Source organism: Bos taurus, chromosome 4 (assembly GCF_002263795.3).
Source record: "Bos taurus isolate L1 Dominette 01449 registration number 42190680 breed Hereford chromosome 4, ARS-UCD2.0, whole genome shotgun sequence".
Taxonomy (NCBI): domain Eukaryota; kingdom Metazoa; phylum Chordata; class Mammalia; order Artiodactyla; family Bovidae; genus Bos; species Bos taurus.
In genome coordinates, this window is record NC_037331.1 from 114,725,352 (window position 1) to 114,750,416 (window position 25,065).

Below are 25,065 nucleotides of genomic sequence, written 5' to 3' on the forward strand. Positions count from 1 at the left end.
GAATTGGAGAAGAAAATGGCAACCCACTCCAATGTTCTTGCCTGAAAAATCCCACGGACAGAGGAGCCTGGCAGGGTACATTCCATGGGGTTGCAAGAGTCAAGACATATCTCAGGGACTAAACAATAACCACCACCTTGGAATATGCAGGAAAACTTGGACTATTTCTAATATAAGGCATAATGAGCATAATCATAAGACAAAATGACAAATAACAAACCATCAAAATTAGACACTCAGCTCTTTCAAAAAATACTTAAAAAGGAAAACAAGTCACAGATTCAACAAAAATATCTGCAAAATACACTTCTAATGAATGTCTTCTACGGCAACAATATAAAGAACTCTTATAGCTCAAAAGTAAGAAGACAAATCAACTGGAAAATGGGGGAGTCTGGAGCAAAAGATCTGAACAGACACCTGACTGAAGATGTGTTCTATTTCCTTTACTTCAGTTCAGTCGCTCAGTCGTGTTCGACTCTTTGTGACCCCATGAACCACAGCATGCAAGGCCTCCCTGTCTATCGCCAACTCCCGGAGTTTACCCAAACCCACGTCCATCGAGTTGATGATGCCATCCAACCACCTCATCCTCTGTTGTCCCTTTCTCCTCCTGCCCTCAATCTTTCCCAACATCAGGGTCTTTTCCAATGAGTCGGTTCTTCGCTTCAGGTGGCCAAAGTATTGGAGTTTCAGCCTCAGCATCAGTCCTTCCAATGAACACCCAGGACTGATCTCCTTTAGCATGAACTGGCTAGATTTCCTTGCAGTTCAAAGGACTCTCAAGAGTCTTCTCCAACACCACAGTTCAAAAGCATCAATTCTTCAGCGCTCAGCTTCCTTTATAGTACAACTCTCACATCCATACATGACTACTAGAAAAACCATAGCCTTGACTAGAAGGACCTTTGTTGGCAAAGTAATGTCTCTGCTTTTTAATATGCTGTCTAGGTTGGTCATCACTTTTCTTCCAAGGAGTAAGCGTCTTTTAATTAATCCTGGCTTGGAGAATTTTAAGCATTACTTTACCAGCATGTGAGATGAGTGCAACTGTGTGGTAGTTACGGCACTCTTTGGCATTGCCTTTCTTTGGGATTGGAATAAAAACTGACCTTTTCCAGTCCTGTGGCCACTGCTGAATTTTCCAAATTTGCTGGCATATTGAGTGCAGCACTTTCACAGCATCATCTTTCAGGATTTGAAATAGCTCAACTGGAATTTCATCACCTCCACTAGCTTTGTTCATAGTGATGCTTCCTAAGGCCCACTTGACTTCACATTCCAGGATGTCTGGCTGTAGGTGAGTAATCACACCATCGTGATTATCTGGGTCGTGAAGATCTTTTTTGTACAGTTCTTCTGTGTATTCTTGCCACCTCTTCTTAATATCCAGAAATGCAAAATCCTCAAGCCCACAATGAAGTATCACTATACACCAACCAACCAAAATGGCTGAAACTTAGAAATACCAACAATGCCCAGTGGTGGTAATAACACAGAACATCGTGTTACATGTGTGTTCACAGCCACTGCATAAATATAAGAGCACCAAACAGGAAGAAATCTCTCAGCTGGTGAACGGATGAATCCCCAAACAGCTATGCTAAGTACAAAAGACAGAAAAGATTTCTGGATGATTCCATTTACAAATCAGTCTGGAGAAGGCAGAAAAAGGTAAAAAAAAAAAAAAAAAAAAAAACTTCAGGAAGAGAAACAGATCTAATTATGAGTGCCCAGGAGCTGGGGAAGTGGGAGGGGACTGGCGTGAAAGGGCTATGAGTGAGCTCTGTAGGGTAAAGGAAATAGTCTGTACCTTGACTATGATGGTGGTTACATACACTGTACTTTTTTCTTGAAATATGTTCAACGGTATGCTTGGAAGGAGTAAGTTATATTGTATATAAAATATACTTTAATCAAAGAATGACTCACTCAGGGGGAAAAAAAAAAAGCAATTTATTTATTGGGTAAGGGCAAACAGGCCAGTATCAGAATAACTTTCTTGGAAGGAAAATTTGTAAAATCTCAGTAACATATAAAACCTATATACTTGAAGTCACTTGTGAACAACCAAGCCTGTAATGGCAGGACATTAGACTCCTGACAAGAAAGAACATCACAGGCTAAGATCCATATTTAAAGGGGTTTCAGCTAAGGCCATTTCCTAGTGTGCACGGAAGGGGCAGAGTGGTACCAGATCTCAAACTGACAACATCAGTCTTACTGGAGTGAGAAGACAGGAAGAGATCAACAATGACGGAAAGGATGGAACTTGAGAGGAAGGCTTGCAGGGTGGAAGCCACAGCAAAGCGAGCCCCCCAGACTCTCAAAACCACGGAGATCGCGTTCACAGAGAGACTCTGCGCAGTTCAGGGAGAGTCACAGCTGAGCTGTGAGCTGAAGGGACTAAGGGAGACTGCTGATGCGCTGGCTGCTGAGATGATGGAGTTTGGACTGTTAAGGCCAGCAATAATCAAAGTCTCCCAAAAAAGAAAAAAACAAAAATGATATGGACAAAAAAAAAGAGGAAAATGGGACCCGCAAAGAAAAAAAGTATGTATCCAATAGAAAATGACAAGATAAACAGAAGAGTTTAGAGCAGCTACTGGAAATATGTTCAACAACATACAGGAAAAAGCTGGTCATAATCAGCAGGAGAACAACAGAAGATATGAAAGTTACACGGTGAAACCCCACAGAGATTCCTACACATAGGAATTTAGATAAAAATTTCAGTGGGTGTGCTTAACAAAGAGAATGGAAATGACAGAAGAAATAGTCACTGACCTTGAAAACAAAGTGTTCGTCCCTTTGGAGGAAGAAACTGTAAAATTATTGAAAAATTAACACGGCCTCAGTAACCTACGTCAATACTCAACACGATCAAATGTATTGATACACATGTATTGAGAGCTGAAGAGGAGAGAGAAAATGGGACCAAAACAGAATACAAAGAGGCCAAACTTTTCACATAATTGGTGGGAAAAAAAACTTAGAATTTTCAGAAGCTCAACAAACCCCACGCAGGAAGGATACAGAGAAAATCACCCCCAGGCACAGCATGCTGACTGCTGAAACCAGAAAGCCCTGGAAGTACTCCGAGGTGCTCTGAGGCTGGATTTTCCTTGTGTTCTTCAACCAAACCAGCGTATTTTAACACGCTGAACACAGAAGCCCATAGGAGAATTCAGCTCTCTTCTGTTACTGTACACACTGGTGTTTCAAAACGAGAGCATAAAGGTATCCTGAGAGCAAAATTTTGGGAACGCTGTATCATAATGGTATACAAACAGCAACGAAACTGTTGGGTCATAAAATAGGGGTCTCTTCAACTTTACCAGATGATTACAATGTTTTCCCAAATGACTGCTCCAATTTTCACTCTCACTAGCAGAGTTTGAGAGTACGGGCCAAACCAGACCAACACTCGCTGCTGCTAAGTCGCTTCAGTCGTGTCCGACTCTGTGTGACCCCACAGACGGCAGCCCACCAGGCTCCCCCGTCCCTGGGATTCTCCAGGCAAGAACACTGGAGTGGGTTGCCATTTCCTTCTCCAGTGCCTGAAAGTGAAAAGTGAAAGGGAAGTCGCTCAGTCGGGTCCGACTCCTAGCGACCCCATGGACTGCAGCCCACCAGGCTCCTCCATCCATGGGATTTCCATGCGAGAGTACTGGAGTGGGATGCCATTGCCTTCTCCAACACTTGCTACATTCAGACTTAATTTCTGCTGATCTAATAGGTATGGAATACTATCTTAGTGCAGCTTCAATTTGCATTTCATGATTGCTAACGGGATTGTGCATCTTTTCAAAAACTTACTGGACATTTGGATTGTTGTTGTTTAGTCGCTAAGTCGTGTCCAACTCTCTTCGACCTCATGGACTGCAGCCCACCAGGCTCCTCTGTCCATGGGATTTCCCAGGCAAGAATACTGGAGTGAGTTGCCATTTCCTTCTCCAGGGGATCTTCCTGACCCAGGGATCGAACCTGCATCTTTTGCACTGGCAGGAACATTCTTTACAACTGAGCCACATGTCCCCTCCCTCTTGAACCTCCCTCCCACTCCCAAGCCCATCCCACACCTTCCATGCCACCCAGTTTTTTTCTTATTCTGAGGAATCAGCAAACCTTTCTCAAAAGGGCCAAACAATAAATATTTTATGCTTTGTAGGACAAAGGCAAAATTAAGAATATTAGACAAGTATTTCTCTACCAAGAGAGAAAATAAATTTCTACAAATTTTAAACAACTAGTAATTATTCAAAATATGATCATAATTGAATATAATTGAGGGGGTAATGTAAGCCTAATAATGAGAAGAATGGATCTGAAGAGAGGATAACACTTCATTTAATATCCCTGGTGGCTCAGAGGTTAAAGCATCTGCCTCTAATGTGGGAGATCTGGGTTCGATCCCTGGGTCGGGAAGATCCCCTGGAGAAGGAAATGGCAACCCACTCCAGTACTCTTGCCTGGAGAATCCCATGGACGGAGAAGCCTGGTGGGCTACAGTCCACGGGGTCACAAAGAGTCGGACACGACTGAGCGACTTCACTTTCACTTTCACTTTCCAAAGCTGTAACTAAATGGATTGTAAATATTCATCTGTTCATTCTGATACACAATGAAACTTATATATCCATCTTGAAAAAGTCTTCCACACAGAATTACAGCCACATACTGAAACCAATCCATAAGCATATAATTTCCTTTGGGCATATTCATCTTTGCAAGGTACTTAAAATTTTTTATTAGTCTTGATGTTTGCTTTTAGCATGTAATTATATTTCAATTAAAGCACAGGTTGAGCTTCTCAATTACATAAGTAAATGGATTCTGAAATATGGACATTTCCTTTGTATTTGCCTCAAGACCCAAAAACTGCTATTGGAACTATAGTTTGAGCTTGGAAAATATTTCTGTATCAAACTTTTGTGTGTGAATGGAGATTCTGGTTTTCACTTTAAATTTTGATGGCATGAAAAGTGTATAGAGCAGCTTGACATTACCTGTGATTCACACGCTGCTGCTGTACAAATCAATTGATCACAGTGTAAGGTCTCACATGGAAGCAGTGCTCTGCCTTGTAACCTTAGGCTGAGTTCACTAGCAAGTATTACCAAGTCTGCAACAGAAGTTAACTTCCACATCCATTAAGTATTTGGAGGGCAATCTTCTTCAGAAAAATTTAATCACAACCCCCAAATTTTAAAAATTGCAATAAAACATTACCACTGCTCAGTCATCAAACTGCTACACTGTAAGGCAATTCAGTCCATTCAGCTTTGATTTCCAAGAAAAACTCCTAGCATTGAGATGGTGACATCCCTAAGAGCAAATGAAACTCACTGCTTTCCTATGAGTTGGGATTAGCATGGTACGTGCTCAATCAGGTTAATATTGACATACACTGTATTTTTTTCAGCACAGCTATAGTGTCTCAGCATAATAATAAATACAATGCTTTGCCATCCAATTTGGTATCAACTGAATCCACTCCACTAATGCCTCAAAAGCACTATTACTGAGGTCCATTCTTCTCGCTTCCTCTTCTTTAACATGAAAGGCATGCAGTAGTAAAAGAGAGAAGATCCCAAGAGAACACATGTGGCAATCCAAATCTGATGAGTTACGACTGGGTCTCTGTGATGTGCAGCCTGCCCACAATAATGCAGGGCGTAAGTGGTCGCTCCGGCCAAGGCTTGACCATCACTGTAGAGCAACAGGAGTCACAGATCATGTGCACAATAAACAAGTCTGTGTTCCAATAAACCTTATTTATGGATACTGTAATTTGAATTTCATATCATTTTCATGTGTGATGAAATACACTCTTTTTATTTTATTTTTTTAACATTTTAAAATAAAACCTATCTGGGCTTCTGGACCATATACACAGATGGTGGGCTGGATCTGACCATGAGGACATATACATAATATGCTGACCTCGAATGTAGACTTCAAGGGTCCCAAGTGAAAGTCTATTATGTTAATGGCCCCTAAACCCTAACTTTTTGTCTTCCCAGCTCTACAGATGGCCAGAAACTCTCTTGACATGATCCTCCCCTCTGGGCTCTCTCTCACTCCCTCCAGTCCTCACCTCACTTCTCTAATGCCTTTAAATCTTTCTTTGAAAACAGATTTTCTAGTTATTCACAGTGGTAGGACTGTTCTACTACAAGTTTCTCTGCTACAGGTAGAGATGAAAGTAAGACATGCCTGACCAGCTACCAAGACTTACTACCAAGCTTCTGTGACCGTAACAGTATGGTGGTAGTGTCACTGGGATAAAGAATATAAACTAAAATACAGAGCTTAGAAACAAGCCATACATTTACTGAACATTTGCTAGCTGACAGAAGTAATCTTTCAAATGAGGGGGAAAACAAAGAGGTTTCAATAAATGAGGTAGTAACAACCGGCTCTCCTTACGTGAGAAAATGAAGTTGGATGCTTATATCGCACAATATATAAAAAAACATCACTAGGGCAAAACTATAGAAATGGACTTTTGAAATACATTTTTCAGGGATATATTAGAAATTATCCCAATTGTATATTAATTATATTAACTCTATATTAATTCTAATTATATATTAGGAACTGTTTTTTATTAGGAAAAAAAACTTCATTATTCAAAATTCAAAACATTCTAAAAGGTACACAAGGAAGTCACTTTGTGTAGAGTCACGTGGGATAAATTCCCTAGAGGCAAAGAATTTTGCCCGTTTCCTGTGTAGCCTTCAAATATTCTATGCACATTGTAATTCATGATATTCTCCACCCACCCCCAGGTTTTACAAAGGGACTCTTTATTTATAACATCCAGGAATACTACCACTTACCTCAGTGTAAAGGTAATTATATCAAACTTAATTAAAACTAAAAAGAATGACTAAAAACAAAATATGATTTTTACTAAGAGAAACACTAAGGCCAAGAACATTTTCACTAAATGGGCCTTCCAAATTTAACTATGTGTAACCGAATCGGAACATCAAACTCTTAATAGCTCTGTAACAGAAATTCCTAGTTTCCTGTTAGCTTCCACCCAACTTAAATTCTAAATAAATGGTAAGAATCAAGTTGGCAGAGCGAATGAAAACAAACCCACTGATTTTTATACTTAGGTGTACCTAAAGCGTTCTGTCGTCAAACTTTCCACTGTCCTGCTATAACAGATTCTGCACTTGGTACAGCATTCTGAGGCAAGAAACCATAACTGATCCTGAGTCCTCCTCACAGCCTTGCACTTTAGAATGAAGACAGCATGTTAACTTCTTATTGTGCAAAATGAAAAAACTAGGTGCTGCTAGGTCACTTCAGTCGTGTCCAACTCTGTGTGACCCCATAGACGGCAGCCCACCAGGCTCCCCCGTCCCTGGGATTCTCCAGGCAAGAACACTGGAGTGGGTTGCCATTTCCTTGCAGACAGGTAGAACTGCTTGGTGAGGGTGTCACTTGACATTAGCTAACAATGTCAGACACAGAAGAAGAAGTCAAGATTTCTGATCCTCCCCCATTCAATACAGCAAGTATGGTTTATTTAGAAAAACATGCTATACTTTTAGGAAACTTTATCATACCCCCCCCCAAAAAAAAAGAAAACACATGTGAAATCAATGGCCATATCCCCTGAAATCTATTCAGTCATTCTTAGCACCCTTCCCACAACTGGTAGGTACTCTACATGACAGCCATCTCTTCCTCCTCGGAACACGGCCAAAAGGGTCGATCGTCCTTCTGTCCTCTTGCTGAACATTCTCCATTGGCAGCTTGATTTGCTCTCACAGCTAGCTAGGAACACAGTCTAAGATTCCAACCCTGACACAGTTCCAAAGACGTTTCATGGGATTTAAGGCTCATTACAGTCAAACTCCTAATTTTCCCATATACTCATACTTGAAACCATGGAGGTATTTTGCAACTCCTCCACTAATTCAAAACATAACTCATTCCATCTCTACGACAATTCTATCTTCATATTTCACATACAATACCTAAATTCAGAAACTCACACTTACGGGCCTTTAATCACTGCAGCAATCCTAAGTATATCTGTGTTCAAATAAACGTCTTCAAACTTAACTACAGACAGCTGAAAGGTTCAGACCTGTTAAAGCGGCTCTTCTTATTAAGAAACTTCATTAATTAAATTCCTCACATGGAATGTGAAGTTAAGAACATTTTCCATTTCTCACTACTCCCCACCATACTTATTACCTAGTCATGCTCATGTGTGACATTCTTTCATAGTCCACATATCCCCAAATTTAAGATGATCCTTTGCCTATGACACTCCACACTCGACTATACTACAAATCTACAATAATCAAAACGGTCCTGGCACAAAAACAGACTGATCAATGGAAGAAAATAGACATAGTTATGGTCTATTAATCTAAGAAGAGGAAGCAAGAATACACAATGGAGAAAAGACAGTCTCTTCAGTAAGTGGTACTGGGAAAACTGGACATGTAAAAGAAGGCTATTAGAACAACTTCCTCATACCATATGCAAAAATAAACTCAAAGTGAATTAGAGACTTAAATGCGAGATCTGAAGCAATAAAACTTCTAGAAGAGAAGACAAGCAAAACACTCTTTGACATCAATTACAGCAATATTTCTTCTGGATCTGTCTCCTGAGGCAAAAGAAATAAAAGCAAAAAATAAATAAATGGGACCTAATTATAACTTTTACACAGTAAAGGAAACTATCAACAAAATGAAAAGATAACCTACTGAATGGGAGAACATTTGCAAACAGTATGACAGATAAGGGGTCAAAATCCAAAACTTATAAAAAGCTCATACAAAATATCAAAAATAAAGACTTCAATTTAAAAAATGGGCAGAAGACTAGAACAAACACTTTTCCAAAGAAGACATACAGACGGCCAACAGGCACATAAAATGCTGAACATCAACCACCTGTAAAAATAGTTATTATTGAAAAATCTGCCAATAACAAATAGACGACCCTTTGTCGAGATTTCCTGTGTCAATCTATTGACGCTTAACCCGTACTCTAAAACCATCTTTTACAAACACCCATTCCACCTTCTTCCTTCGAAGGCTCTCAGTTTTGTTCAGAGATGGCCTCTTCCAAGCAGCAATGACCTTTAGAGAGGTAGGTACCATCCCCTGCCCCAGAAGAGAATCACAGTCTAACCAAATGGTGGTTGTCCCAACACTTGTATTAGTTACTGGTTTCAAGCAATTGATGGGAACTAATTCTAATTCTAGCTAATGAGTTGTTAGGAGAAACCTGCTACAGTAGAGAAAAGCATATGGAAAGGATTTCCCTGAATTAAAAAAGAAAAGCTTTTTTTTTTTTTCATTTTTTATTAAAAAAAAAAAAAAAGTTATAATGAGGATATGACCCTAAGAGCTCCTGCTCACCATGTTTTGATTATGAGAGAAACTGAACCAAGGAAAAGACCAACACATTGTGTGTACACAATGTAAAGACAGTCAGAACCTGGTGTCATGAAGCCAGGGAGCCACTCATCACCCTAACTGCTCATTTCCTACAGCGAAAATCCATCACTCATCAAGGTAAAACTCAACAATGCCTGACATCCAAACGGAGACCACCAGGCACACGAAGAAGCAGGGAAACATGATCTATGCCGATAACAATCTTGAAAACTGACCCCAAACGGACAGAGATGTTAACATTACCAGCCAAGGACATTAAAACAGCTCTTATAAGCATATTGAATATGTTCAAAAAGCTAAGTGGAGACATGGAAGGTATAAAAAGGTCCCAGTCAAACGTCATAAAATAAAAATACCTAGGATGAAATTACACTGGATATTATAACAGCATATTAGAAACTGCAGAGGAAAAGATTAGTGAACTCAACAACAGTAACAAGATTAGTGACTCAACAACAGTAACAAGATTAGTGATGCAACAACAGTAACAAGAACGATTCAATCACAGAACAGGCAGAGAAGCTGAATAAACACCTTCCCAGAGAGACACACAGGTGGCCTACAGGCACATGAACAGATGCACAATGTCACTAATCATTTGGCAAATGCAAATCCAAACTGTAGTGAGCTATCACCTCGCTAAAATGGCTGTTATCAAAAAGGCAAGAAAAAACAAGTGTTGTCAACGATGTGACAAAAAGAGAACCCTCCTACACCGCTGGCAGGAATGTAAACTGGTGCAGTCACTATGAAAAACAGTACGGACATTCCGCAAAAAATTAAGACTAAAACAATGTATGATCCAGCTGTTCCACTTAGCAATATAAAAACATGTATTCAAAGAGATATATGCATCCATATGTTTATTGCATTATTTACAGTAGAAAGATACAGAATCAACCTAAGTGCCCGTAAGTGGATGCATGAATAAAGAAGATGTGGTGTATATACCTGCAACAGAACACTACTAAGCCACTTTTTAAAGATTTTTTTAATGTGACTATCTTTATAGTCTTTTACTGAATTTGTTACATTGTTTCTGCTTCATGGTTTGGTTTTTTGCCCCCTAGGCATATAGGGAGTTTAGCTCCCCAACTAGGGATCAAACTCACAATCTCTACATCAGAAAGTGAAGTCTTAACCACTGAACTACCAGGTAAGTCCCTAAGTCACTTAATAAAAAAAAGAAAAGAAAGAAATCATGTCACTTGTGACAACAAGAAATAACTGCCAAAGACTTTCTAACCATAATGATAACTATAGATTCACAGATCCCCAAAACTGCGACAAACCCTAAGAAACACAAAGAAAATTACACTAAGGAATAACATTATCAAATTGTCCAAAATCAGTGATCAGATCAGATCAGTCGCTCAGTCCTGTCCAACTCTTTGCGACCCCATGAATCGCAGCCAGGCCTCCCTGTCCATCACCAACTCCCGGAGGTCACCCAAACTCATGTGCATTGAGTCAGTGGTGCCATCCAACCATCTCATCCTCTGTTTCCCCTTCTTCTCCTGCCCCCAATCCCTCCCAGCATCAGAGTCTTTTCCAATGAGTCGACTCTTTGCATGAGGTGGCCAAAGTATTAGAGTTTCAGCTTCAGCATCAGTCCTTCCAATGAACACACAAGACTGATTTCCTTTAGAATGGACTGGTTGGATCACCTTGCAGTCCAAGGGACTCTCAAGAGTCTTCTGCAACACCACAGTTCAAAAGCATCAATTCTTTGGCACTCAGCTTTCTTCACAGTCCAACTCTCACATCCATACATGACCACAGGAAAAACCATAGCCTTGACTAGACGGACCTTTGTTGGCAAAGTAATGTCTCTGCTTTATAATATGCTATCTAGGTTGGTCATAACTTTCCTTCCAAAGAGTAAGCATCTTTTAATTTCATGGCTGCAGTCACCATCTGCAGTGATCTTGGAGCCCAAAAAAATAAAGCATAGAACAAAAACAAGGATGACACCAGCCTATGCCATCCTGTGTCAGAAACAACATAAACAAGAAGAGTGAATCATCACATCTTTAAAGTACTGGGATGAAAAGTCACCTAGATTTCTGAACTTGGCAAACATGCGTTTCAAAGGAAAACAGAAGCACTTTGGAAATAAAAATGCTGAAAGAATCTATCACCTTGCAGACCTGCCCTGCAAGAAATGTTAAAGGACTTCTTCAGGCAGAAAGAAAATATGTGGGTCGACACCAAGGAATGAAGAGACTAGCATTGGTAAATAACTCAGATGGTAAGTAATCTGCCTGTAATGCAGGAGACATGGGTTTGATCCCTTGGTCGGGCTCTTGAGAAAGCAATGGTAACCCACTCCAGTATTCTTGCCTGGAGAATTCCATGGGCAGAGGAGCCTGGAGGGCTACAGCTCGTGGGGTCACAAAGAGTCAGACTGAGCGACTAACAACACAATACAATACAATATTGGTAAATACATAGGTAAGTATATTTTAAAATCTTTTTATCATTTAATTCTCTTTAAAAGATATGTTTACTCAAAAAAGAGCAGTATCTTAAGGAGTTTATAACATGTGAAAGTCAAATGTATGACAAAAGCACAAAGTACAGCAGAGAGAGTGGAAGGAAGTGAAAGCACAGTTTTATAATACACACAACTACATAATACCTAATTCAGGGTGGGCTGTGTAAGTGAAAGACGCATACTAGAAATCTTAAAGGAATCAATACAACAACAAGGCTTACAGACATACATTGAAGGGAGTGCACATTCAATTCCAGACCACCGACGTAAAGCAAGTGACACAAACTCTGCTTCCCAGTGCACATAAAAGTTACATTTATACTGTACTCTGTTAAGTGTCCAACGGCATTCTGTCTAAAAAGAAAACAATGTACATATCTTAATTTAAAAGTGCTTTACTGCTAAAAGGTGCTAACCATCATCTCTGCTTTAAGCAAGTCATAATCTTTTTGCTGGTGGAGGGTCTTGTCTTGACGTTCAGTGGCTGGTACCTGATCAGGGTGGTGGTTGCCGAAGGTTGGGATGATTATGGAGATTTTTTAAAGATAATAATGAAGTTTGTAAAGTCAACTGACTCTTGCTTCAACCAACAATTTCTCTGCAGCATGCAACACTGTCTGACAGCATTTTACCCATAGCAGAACTTCTTTCAAAATTGGAGTCAATCCTCTCAAATTCTGCTGCTGCTTTGTCAGCTAAATTCATGGAATAGTCTAAATCTTCTGTTGTCATTCCAACAGTCTTCACAGCATCTTCGCCAGGAGTAGATTCACTCTCAAGAAACCACTCTCTTTGCTCATCCATCAGAAGCAACTTATCTGCTTGAGTCTTATCGCGAGACTGCAGCATCTCAGTCACATCTTCAGGCTCCACTTCCAATTCTGGTTCTCCTGCTGTGTCCACCACATCTGCAGTTACTTCCTCTGCTGAGGTCCTATGGCCCTCAAAGTCATCCACGAGGGCTGGAATCAACTTCTTCCCAACTCCTGTTAAGTCGTCATGGCATCTACAATGGTAAGTCCTTTCCAGAAGGTCAAGTGACTCTGCCCAGATCCATCAGAAGACTCACTACCCATGGCAGGTATAGCGTTATGAAACTTATTTTCTCAAATAATAAGCCTTGAAAGAGAGAATCACTCATTGATCCGTGGGCTGCAGAATAGCTGTGTTCACCAGCACGAGAACATTAATCTCCTTATACATCTCCATCAGAGCTCCTGGGTGAGCTGTTCATTGAACTGTCAATGAACAGTAGTATTTTCAAAGAACACTTTCTTTCTCTGAACACTAGATATTAACAGTGGGCTTAAAATATTCAGTAAACCATATTGTAAACTGATGCGCTATCATCCATAAATATTGCTGCATTTATACAGCGTAGGCAGAGTAGATTTAGCATAATTCTAAAGGGATCTAGGATTTTTTTTTAATCGTAAATGAGCACTGGCTTCAAGTGAAAGCCATCTGTTGCACTACCCTAAACAACAGAGTCAGTCTGTCTTTCAAAGGTTTGAAGCCAGGTACTGACTTCTCCTCTCTAGCTATGAAAGTCCTTGATGGTGTCTTCTTCCAATAGAAGGCTGTTTTGTCTACACTGAAAATCTGCGGTTTACTGTAGCCAACTTCATTATAATTATCTCTCCTTAGATCTTTTGGAAGATCTATAGCTTCTACATCAGCACTGGCCGCTTCATGTTGCACTTTTAAAGTTATCAAGATAGCCCCTTTCCTCAAACCTCATGAACCAACCTCTGCAGCCTCAAGGTGTTTTTCTGTAGCTTTTCCCAGCCTTTGTAGAGTGGAAGAGTTAGGGCCTTGCTCTGGATTAGGCTTTAACTTTAGGGAATTCTGTGGCTGAACTGCCCTTCTATCCAGGACACCAAACTTTCTCCATAACAACAGTAAGGCTGTGTTGCGTTTTTATCATCTGTGCCTTCACCGGAGTAGCACTTTTAATTTCCTGAAAGAACTTTTCCTCTGCATTCATAACGTGGCTAACTGTTTGGCGCAAGAGGCCTAGCTTTCAGCCCATCTCAGCCTTCCGTGTCTTCCTCACTAAGCCTAATCTCTTCTAGCTTTTGATTTAAAGTGAGAGATGTTAAGACTCTTCCTTTCGCTTGAGCACTTAAGAGACCACTGTAGGGTTATTAACGGGCCTAATTTCAGTATTGTTGTGTCTGAGGGAATAGGGAAACCTGAAAAGAGGGAGAAAGACAGGCGAATGGCTAGTAGTGGGTCAGGGTAGAGAGAGGAGGGCAGAACTAGATTCCATGTGCCACAACTAAAGATCCCAAATGCTTCAACAAAGACCCAGCACAGCCGAAATACAAAATAAGTATTTTTTTTTTAATGCATGCAAAAGGAATGAACAGATAAACACAAATGGGGCAGAGAGAAAGACTTTATTACATTAAATATGTATAGCCTCAATATTACAAATAAAAAGCAGAAGATTGTCAGGTTAGATTTTTTTTTGTTGTGCTACTGCAAGAAACATGCTCTAAATATTAAAATAAGAATAGGGTAAAATAAAAGGATGGAATTACATATACCGTATTTACATTAGTCAAAAGAAAGCTGGGATGGGTATGTTAACATCAAAGTAGCTTTCAGAGTCAAATACAGGATTTTTCTGTTACAGTCACAGGTATCCTTATCAATAGCTTCCCTTTGATCGAAGTTTACGAAGTTCTTTTAATGTAACCACTAAATCTGTCACAGCCTCCCCAGGATGTGGAATAACTCATTGCTGTAAACTAACAAGCACCTACTATAGTTCTACAAACAGAAACATGTTGAAACTGAGACACAATCCAACTTTATTTCAATGCAAAAAAAAAAAAAGGGTGGGGGGGGAGTGATGTTTAACACGCATGCCCAAGACTACCATTCCTAGAAAGGCCTGCCTGCCTAGATGGGAGGCTAGGTTTGGAGAGGGTTCCCACAGCTCCCGAGGTGATAAGGGCAATTTACTGTGCCTGGATTATCTGTGCAAACAACGTGGCCTTCCCTTCTGGTACGTGACAGGCAGGAGGGCCTACACGACCAGCCCCCAGTAAAGACCTTGAGCATCTCAGGGCAGAAGCACCAGACACGTCGCCGAATTTCCCTGGAGGACAAAGGTGCTGTGTGGGACCCCTCACGGGAGGGAGAGCACCGAGGAAGCCTGCACACAGATTTTTCCAGACCTCGTCAACATCTTTTCCCATTAAGATCTTTCTACCACATCAGGGCAGTAAGCCTCAGCCATAATTACAACTCTATGACAAGGCCCTTGAGTCTGAGTCAGTCTCCAGTGTAGATGTGGTCTTGAGAACCCCTCAACACAAACACAAAATTCAGGTATGCGAATGTTTCCTTCCTCTTAAAAAAGTGTAAGGTAAAATGAAGACTAAATAACTGATACTTTTTTATTTTACACTGCAAAGCACTAGGATTATATAAAAAACAATATTAGATAACATTATTCATAAAACAGGTACCTGGGACCATCTTACATATATAGAGACCATGTTTTCAATGATCTTATATAAACCTACTTTCAACTGGTTAGAGAAGTGTGTGGAGATTTTTATTGTCATTGTCATTAAGGCTTTTTAAACAAAAATTACATTTATATTACATTGTTTTCCTACATTGTAAATCTGTACTCCCACCTTATTACAGAAAAGCTATTTCTGTTCTCTTTTTCAGTCTACAAAAAGCGCCCAAAGTACTTTTTAAAAAACTTAAAACTCTCCTTGTAGAAATTAGTTGGTTTTTACACGGACAAGTGGTACAAAATCAGCAGAACACAATGGAATTGCAATATGTCCTTAGTCGTTCAGTTGTGTCTGACTCTTTGCGACCCCACGGACATAGCCTGCCAGGCTCCTCTGTCGTTGGAGAGTTTCCAGGCAAGAATATGGAGTGGGTTGCTATGCCCTCCTCCAGGGCATCTTCCCAACCCAGGGACTGAACCCAGGTCTCCCACACTGTAGGCAGATTCTTTACCGTCTGAGCCACCAGGGAAGCCCAATGATGAGGGTGAAGAAAACACGAGAAATTATCGATTCTAAGTGGAGAGCTGCTACAAGTAATGTTTTAATGTTTGGCAGTACCCCCAGGAATCCAAAGAGGAAATTAAAAGAGAAGAGTTTAGCATATTCTTCTATCTAGCAAAAGATAAAGGTTCCCGTGGAAACACTGAAGAACAATCTGAGGGAAATTCCAGAAAAACTGAACTGCTTGATACTGAATGCAATTTAACAACTGAGGGAAATAATGTATTAGTTTATAAAATGGGAACAATGTTGCTGACTGCAGGGGGGCTCGTCAGCCTCAGCACTACCGCGGCTGGGTTCCCTCTGTGCAGCGCGCGATGGCTGGCAGTGGCCACTAGGTGCCAGCAGCGCACTCCCCTCCCTGGACCGCTGCGCTCAGCACTGCCCTTCATCGACAGACTCCACTCAGGACCCACTCATCCCAGAGATGGCTCCTTGTGCTCCAGGTACTTTGTGAGGCACCAGAGATAAAATGACAAGGCAACACAGTATCCACGCTCTCGCAACGCCTACAGCCCTAGTGGGGGCACCAAAAGTAATCAAATGCTCACGGTAACAACATAAATTGACACATGTTGGTAAGTGACAGAAAGGAGAGATACATACGTTCCAACGACAAATAGGACACGTACTCAAACATTTCTTTCTTAAAAGATGTGAACAACCCAAAAGTTTAGAGCGTACAGACACCCCCATATGAGCTTTGCATCTTGTTCTTTTCCATCATCATAGATTGAAAGGTCCAATTCTACTTGTTTATTTCAGCATCTGTCGAAGGCTTTTTAAAAAAGGATCCCCACAAAAATAGGGAGGTCTAAACAGAGGCACCTGTTTTCAACGACCATTTTTCAATCCCAGCCAAACTTCTCAAAAATTAGCCAGCAGAGTTTCACTTTCCAGAGTCAAAAAATATTAATTTTTAACAAATGGGTTTAAAATATACATCAACGCTTTAAAATATTTTACTCAGGAAATTCTGTGTCCAGGATTTTTTGGCAACAAATGTGAGAATATTTTGTTGTTTGAGTACAAACTTTCATTGTTTCTGGCAATAAACTAACAATAGACACAGTTCCAAACATCTGTTACCAAAATGCTCACCTGGTAACATGTTACCAAAATACCCCCAGCAAATATTTCTTTGAGAAGTCATTGCATTCTCATTGCTGAAACATCACCTTTATCTTGAAGAGGCAGATTAAATGTTTATTTTCTTTACAGAGGCAGGTACCGTAATTTATTCAGTCACATGCTGTCCTAATAATGGTCAACAAATTTGTAACACCTTTTTTTTTTTGTAAAATAAAGCCTGTTCTGGGCTCAACAGCACTTTTACATACTTTGCCCCTAAGGAACCTTTTGAGATTTCAAAGTCATTTGTCACACCTCCCCACCCTCATCACTTAAGCAGAACTATAAAGATGTCCTCTATTTTAGAAGGGTTCTTCTGACACGTATAAATGTATAAACGTGAGTAAAATTCACCACAGTGGTGACCTCCTTTAACACTCTGGCACTTATTTTTTTCTCGTAACTATGAATGATTCCATGAATGATCTTTAGTGCTATTCATTTAGGCCACAAACATTTACTGAGGAATGACCAAAACAGAAAAAGACAGTTATCAGAATGGCACTATTATGTAGTGAGGAGAGACAGACAAGACTATTAAGTAAATGCACACTGTGTTAGAGGCCGCTAAGTACAGAGGAGAAAACAGTCCACCAGGGGTGTGACGGGAGGAGGCACCTGAATTTTCAACAGGGAGCCCCGCAAAGACCTCACAGATAAAGAAAACTTGAGTCAACACCTAGAGGGTACGAGGGAGGAAGCCATGCATGTGTCTGAGGAGAGCAGTCAGCAGAAAGGGAACAGGAACTGCAAAGGCCCAGAGCTGGACAGTTCTCAGTAAGACCGCGGAGGTCAGGGCGGCTGAAGGAAGCGAGGGAGGGGAAGGGTTACTGCGAGCAATGTCTCAGAAGTGCCCATGGGGATCGTGAAGATCAGGGAGGCCCAGCTGGTCAGTAGCAACTCGCTTTTTTTTTTATTCTTAATAAAATGGGAAGTAGCTGGAGAGTGTTAAGCAGAGAAGTGATGTAACTTGACCTTCGCTACTTATTTATCTATTTACCAGTGTGGATCACTCTATGGATGAAAACCCAAGACTATCGTTAATTTTTGTTATTGCTCAAGTTGGTCCAGCTCTTAGGAGCTCCTTGAGGTTGGCTCCTATGCTTTCAACAAGTCCCCGTCTCAGTCAGCACTTCCTTGCTTTCTGGCACCTGGTCTTTCCCTGCACCGTGAGCCACTTCCAAGAGCCTTGGTCCTTTTTATTGGAGAACGCTGGTTACAAACCAAGATCTGGGCACTTGACAGGCTCATTGCTAGAAGTCATTCCTTCTATGCTTTCAGAAGGGACAGAGCTAGGAGATACACACATGCATACTAACACCTGCATACACATATACCTAGATTTCAGTATCTGTCCACATAAATACTAAAAACCATGAGTTTATATTGATACCTCTGATAACTCCATTCTAACACCACAACAATCATTTTAGAATAGTACTCGCTAGATTACAGCATGTATGTGCAGTTTTTGTTTGATTTTGTCTTTAGCTTTATGGGTATCTAGTCAATACACTATTTTTCAGGGCTCAGTTTCTTCTCTACCCTTCACTGTGAATTTGGCTATTCCTTTTAAGGTTCCCCCAGAGCCCAGACAGCTGTAATTGCTTATTTACAGGGTAGGTGAAACACTCCTATGGTTCCAAGAGTCAGAGCTGTACAAAAAGATATATATAGCTTCTTCAACCATTCTATTCTGTGCGGTTATTTAGGTTGTTTACAGTACTTTGAAAATTAAACAGTGCTAGCAAGTATTAACCTTTAATGGCACAAGTTTCTGCATTAGTGAAGGCATATTTTCAGGACAGAATCTCAGAAAGGCCCAAAGATAAGTGCATATATAGTTTGTGAGGCACTACCAACCTTCTCTCCAAGATATGCACCCATTTGCATTCCTGTCAACAGGCATATGAGTGCCCATTTCCCTATGGCCTTATCAAAAATAAGCTGCTACAGTTCAACAACCCAACACCACAAAGTGCCTTTTCACTTTGCTTCACTGCCTTTCCTATAACGCTTCTGCTTCTCACTGTCCAAAAATATTCCAAAACTACTTTTAAGCAGCTCAGGGAAGAACCAGCTCCATGACCTATCACAACGATGACCTGGCCATCAAATATGCTCAGACTATGGAAATCATTACCAGGCATTATACTGTTCAAAATGTGTTAATAATGTAAGCCTTTAAATGTAAGGTCACACTTCCAAAACAAACACTCTAACTTGACTAAGTTTAGAGGTGAGAGTTACTCATCCATTTAAATTAGGTCAATTTGATCATCTGAGTAAAGTAAATGTTACAGTAACTGAATAATTACTTAAATCTAAATCCTTGTCTCAACTATGCCTTTGAAAGGTTTATCTGTATTAAATCTGTGTAATTTCTATGGCAAAAAATTCCACTTTTAATATTCCTTTGGAAGGCCTCTTTTCACTTCTCCCAAACATATTTGTCAAAAACCAAGGGGAATTTTTAAGCAGCAAAGCAGTTTTACTTCACAGGGTTTGTTGCTTTATAGATAGAAGGTAAATGCTACATTTATTTTTTGATTGAAAGTCACAGTGAAAGCTCTGAAAGATGGCAGACTGTGTATATGGTATCGCTTTGGGATAGTGCCAGAAAGACAAACCAAACTGCCAACTTGACTGAAAAGAAATTATTTTAATCAATTTTTAAAATAGCAAACAGAACTAGCTCACATTGTGGACTAAAGATGTGTCAAATCCTGTCTCTCCTAATTTAAATCTTCGTCAAAGAGTTTTGTCTTAAAAGTGTAAGATGCCTAAGTACAGTCAGTAATCTCTGTTTCTAAAAATTTTCTTATTTAAATGTAAATTATTTAAAGATTAGTGTTTATTGTACAACTTAACATACTATATAATCTAGTGGTCTGCACAAACTACTCTTGGATATCAATAATTTCCTATTTTAAGGGTTTTTACATTACAGTAATCATTTAATAAATTTTACAAGTGGATCTTTATGTTGACACAGCAAATGTTATAAAGTTGTGGTTTAAATATGTGTTTCTTGTACTTACTTCTGTGCTCCCTGAGACAACAGCTCTGTCCACGTTCACTAATAACGGTTCTTCCATCTGGCACACCCCCAGTGACCACTCCACACAACGGTGGTGAGCCCAACAAGTGCCTAACATGGTTAAAGTGAAAAGAAGCAAATAAGTAAACATTAAACATATTAACGCTGATAAGTAAAGATGTAAAACCCTTCCGTCGATTCTAACGTGTGAATATACAATGCATCCTATATTTGTGCTTCCACTAAAGCAGCCCTTCTCAAAATGCATCATCTGGGAACTTGTGATAAATGCAAATCTTAGATCACAACCAAGACCTACGAATCAAAACCTCCTGCCACGGTGCCCAGAAAGCTATGTTAGCAAACCCTCCAAGTGATTCTAATGCACACTGTATTAATGACTGTTTCTTCAAGAAATTAGTTTCTAGTAATTCTATTTAAATATTACTATATTTTTATTTGATATATTTACATAACTATAAAGGAAATTTATTTCTTACTTTATGACAAACTACATATACCCACTCTTCCACTGCATTCCACACCAATCATCGATAACAGCTCAGTCTTTAAATTCTCTATCACTTGAACAATTACATGCAATTCAACTGCAGAATGAAATTTACTCAAAGCCCCAACAGCACTGAGTCATAAATATGGGCTACTACACTGTATTACAGGACATCCACATGGCTAAGATCTATTATCCTTCACCCCTACTTTAGGAAGACCCAGACTGCCATGGTCCCAAGTTTTCACAGATCCCTTTATAATCTCTCTTTCTGCAATTGTCAGATTTCCATGGCAGTGCTGTCTACACAAGTGAAATGCAAATATTTATAAAAGCATCCACAGCCCAGTTATGGCCCTGTGCAGATGCTGAATAAGTTAAACATAATTAGACAATTTTTTTTACCTAAGCAGGCCTACTTAACGAAGATGTTTTTAACAACAGTGATAATTACTTCTAGATGAATGCTATTTACTATTAAGTTGATAATTGGCTCAAGTTAAAAAGCCTTGCAGAATCAAGAGGTAGCTATTATTGAAGACTGGCTCATACCTGTAGGATCAAATAAGGCTTGGACGTCAATGGCATCAGGAAGGCCAACCAGACTGAGCTCGTCCCACAGTTTACCAGGCTGGTCGTCTGAAGCAGTCTGCGTGCTCACACTGACACGAGTCGCGACACTCTGCTGAGGCCGTTCCCTGGAAAAGAGAACACAAAACAGACATGAAAGTGAGAAAAAGGAGAAAACGGTTTCGCTTCGTAACGACTTAAATATAAGGTATTGCCAAATCAATTTTAATTTATTTTGCATAAACTGCTTATAAAATAACTTCTAGGATATATGTCATTGTTCATAGCATTAATATTAATATAAAACTGGGTAGCTATATTATATATCATGTAAGCAACAACTAAAAAAAAGTCTCCAAATCCATAAGGAAATGTTATAAATCTGTAATTTTTTAATTGATACTCTACTATTCTAGTCAGGAACTGTATGTTGTCATATAAAATGAATATTCCCTTTGGCCTTACTTAAATGCTTAAAAAACATAACATGAGCAAATCAGAAATCTCTAACATGCTTTATGGCAAGGGCTACCAACAACAGAGCCGGCAGTTAAGTTTACAGAAAGAAAGGTTATTTCCCAGGGGAAGGAAAACCCACTACGAAGTGTGACGAGGGAGGCAGGGGGAGGGGAACGTGTCAGCAATCTTGACAGCCGATCTATGCCGCGACGCTACATGTACCCTCCGCTAAGACTTCACCTCATAAACCGCAAGTCAAAAGCAAAACCAAAACAGCTACTGGTGACTTGGGAATAAGGGAAATAGTGTGACAACAGCTAAAAGTTCCTGATAAAAGTGAATGCTGAATAAGATACGCCACAGATGGGAGGTTTCATACTTTGAAAGCCCTAGAACTTCAGATATTCATTGAGATTGGTAAGTAAACAATGACTGTTAATGTGTCTAACAGTAAACACGGGAAATCAGATGGTTGGCACTAAAACTTCAATTTTCTCCTGATATCAAAGTATTCAGCCTGATGATAATTTTGGATTAAGTCACTATTGAATATAGATTATAACTCACTGCACATCTGTCTGCTGGATATTTATCATGATTCCTATTAAGAGAAAATCAGCACAATGACCAGGGAACTAAACTTTTTTATACCTGGAATCATTGAAAGAGAAAAAGTATTAACATTTTTCAGTAAGTACATTTAAATATCAAACCATGTACAAAATAACCAGTATTTTTTATGTGCAGCATTAGAAATGCACAGACTCACTTTTTTTTTTAAAGTTCACCATGCTATGCTAATTCCAAATCTCATTTTTATGAATGCCCACGGTGAACCAAATGAGAACAAACCTTCCTATAAATATGATCGCGCCCTTCCTGAAAATACACCTTCATTACTAGTCACTGCCAATTTATCAGGAGGAAAAAAAAGAACAACAGTTTGTCTATAACGATGAACGTACTGTTTGAACATATTTTCTTTACACCAGAATTTGATGGGGGCACAGATATAAAAACCAATGGAATGACTAAACATTCTATTACTAACCAGTTCCTAACCAGTAGGTTAGTCAAATTTGACCTTAAGTATTTACAGTCAGTGTGTATGCAGACAATGTGATGCCAACCCTAAGGGTGACAGGAGCCCAGCTTAGGAAAGAGCAGAAACACACATTACCCACCCCCACAACAAAGTTTAAGTCTAAAACAAACCAAAAAGAGAGGAAATGATTCCTTGATTATATATTCTTATATTTAGTACACTATGAGGGAAAAACTATTTTAAAATCCTGCTTTTCAAATTAAAAAAATTAACTGGCTATCTGGATTACAACTCATTAGCAACATAAATATTATAAATATTTAAAATCATTACCAAGCTAAATGATTTCCAAATTTTGCAAACATGTTTTATTCCCAAGGTCCATTAACTGGCCTGTTATCATCACTTAATAACTTGTTAAACACTTAAGTGCATATAAAGACTTTCACTAAACCAAGGTTATTTTTTACATAATTATTTTTAGCTCATAAAAGTTTTCATTAAAAATTAACTAAGCTTATAAAATAAATAAATGAAACCCAACTGTACTTCCCAGAACAGTTCTTTATTAATTGCCATCATTCAAAGCAGAACATCAGTATATCAGATATAACCTGGTCCAGTCTATTAAATTTACTAATGACTGATGGACTTTGCAAGTTTCCTGGACTTCTGATACAGTTTATTAGAATGTGAGAACTCAGCTGATCACAAAAGGTAAAGCAAGCCACAGCCTTTAAAACATCAAAACTCTAAATACAATACTTCTGAACTTCCTTAAGCTGTTCCACCTTAAATTCTTTTAAAAGAGTTTTTCTTGTTATTGTTTCATTTCCTACTTCTGGTCTTCAAGGCTTTGGCAGCAGTCCAGAAGAAGGAGCCAATCAAATAAGTACAACACAACAATGCCTCAGTACTTAACTCTGGCCACCAGCCAGGCAGGCACTTGGGTGATTACATCATCACCCTCAAGGGCCAGAGCTGGTGAGCCTTCCAAGCTAAATTAATTTTTACACTTTCTCATCAACCACAGAAACTTCTACTCCCTCAACTACTAGAGCCAAGTCCACGTATGAAGATGGCCTTCAAAAAAAACTAAAACATATAAAAAAAATTTTAACTCCAAAAATAAACATATTAAGATAGGAGTTTTAGGGAACTAAAACATCCATGAATATAGACATACATGTATGATTATACAAACAGTAAATGTTTTTTAATTACATTTGATTTATAACTATATACATATATGTAAATTCTTTGATTTAAAAAAGATCTTTAACTTTAGAAAGGGTAGCTGTATTATAGTGTAAGTGTTTATAGGATGGTTCACCATTCTCTAAAGCGTAAACACAAATAAATAAATGACACTTAAAGGACAAGACTAGTAAAAACCACTTTGGTTTTGCTATTCTGTTATGTTATATTCTTACAAACTATTTAAAACATTTAGAAAAAGGAAAGAAAGATCTCATTAATTCTTAAAAATTGTCATTCCATTTATATGAATCCCCTCTAGGCTTATATTATGTTCTTTAAAGTTTTCTTCTTTTTTGTTAATATACAACTAAATGTTTTTTTAAATAAAGAAAATTTTGAGAAAATGAATGTTTGCTGGGTTAATGGTGAGTCATAAAGCATTGTATGGATGTTGGAAACACAAGAAATCATTTGGTAACAATCCCATTCATACAGTCTTAAACATTTCAATGAAAATAAACTATATACAGTCTTACTGCATTTGACCCATTTATATTCCAAATCGCTTACTTTCTCTGTCCTCTTTGTTTTCGTGGTGCCGAGTTTTGTGTTTTCTCACAAGTTCCGTTGCTGTTGTCATCAACATCTTTCTTGTTAGAAGGCTGATTTTTCCATGGCAAAATAAACCCAGGCGTTACTCTAAATTGTTTTAAGTCTCCTTGTCCTAAGGAACTTTTTTCACCACAGTAACAAAAAGCGCAGAGCTGTTCACTGGCAAAATGAAAAGAAGAAAGACAGAGAAGTAGTTTTATTTAATGATTTCAAGTTTCAGACAACTGCAGAAATACTTGTGCTTTAAAATTAAATACTGTCTTTAGTGCAAGCTAAGTGTTTAAATCTATAGTAATTATACATTTACAATTCTATTTTTCTACAGCATGATTTTTAGAAATAGTAAATATACCAAAATATTATATTTTGTACTTAGAAAAACAATTTTCCTTTAAATCTGACTCCAAAAAAAAAATCAAAGTATTAAAAAGGAATAAAGTAAAAGCTAAGGTTGGACAAGAGGGTATGGTTTAATGGCCACTCAATTATATCCCAGCTGTGTAAAGCAAGGGGT

At 39.0% G+C, this 25,065-nt stretch overlaps 1 protein-coding gene across 20 annotated transcripts in view; it reads right to left on the bottom strand.

Annotated features, from left to right (window-relative positions):
* Positions 1–25,065, bottom strand: part of KMT2C (lysine methyltransferase 2C) — a 254,958-nt gene that overhangs the window by 127,551 nt on the left and 102,342 nt on the right. For all 20 annotated transcript variants that reach the window (XM_024991270.2, XM_024991282.2, XM_024991266.2 and 17 more), the window contains exons 4-6: positions 24,510–24,710; positions 21,218–21,363; positions 20,156–20,265 (exon numbers count right to left, since the gene is read on the bottom strand). In XM_024991270.2, the coding sequence (XP_024847038.1) occupies positions 20,156–20,265; positions 21,218–21,363; positions 24,510–24,710 (457 nt within the window). The remainder of the gene's footprint in view (positions 1–20,155; positions 20,266–21,217; positions 21,364–24,509; positions 24,711–25,065) is intronic.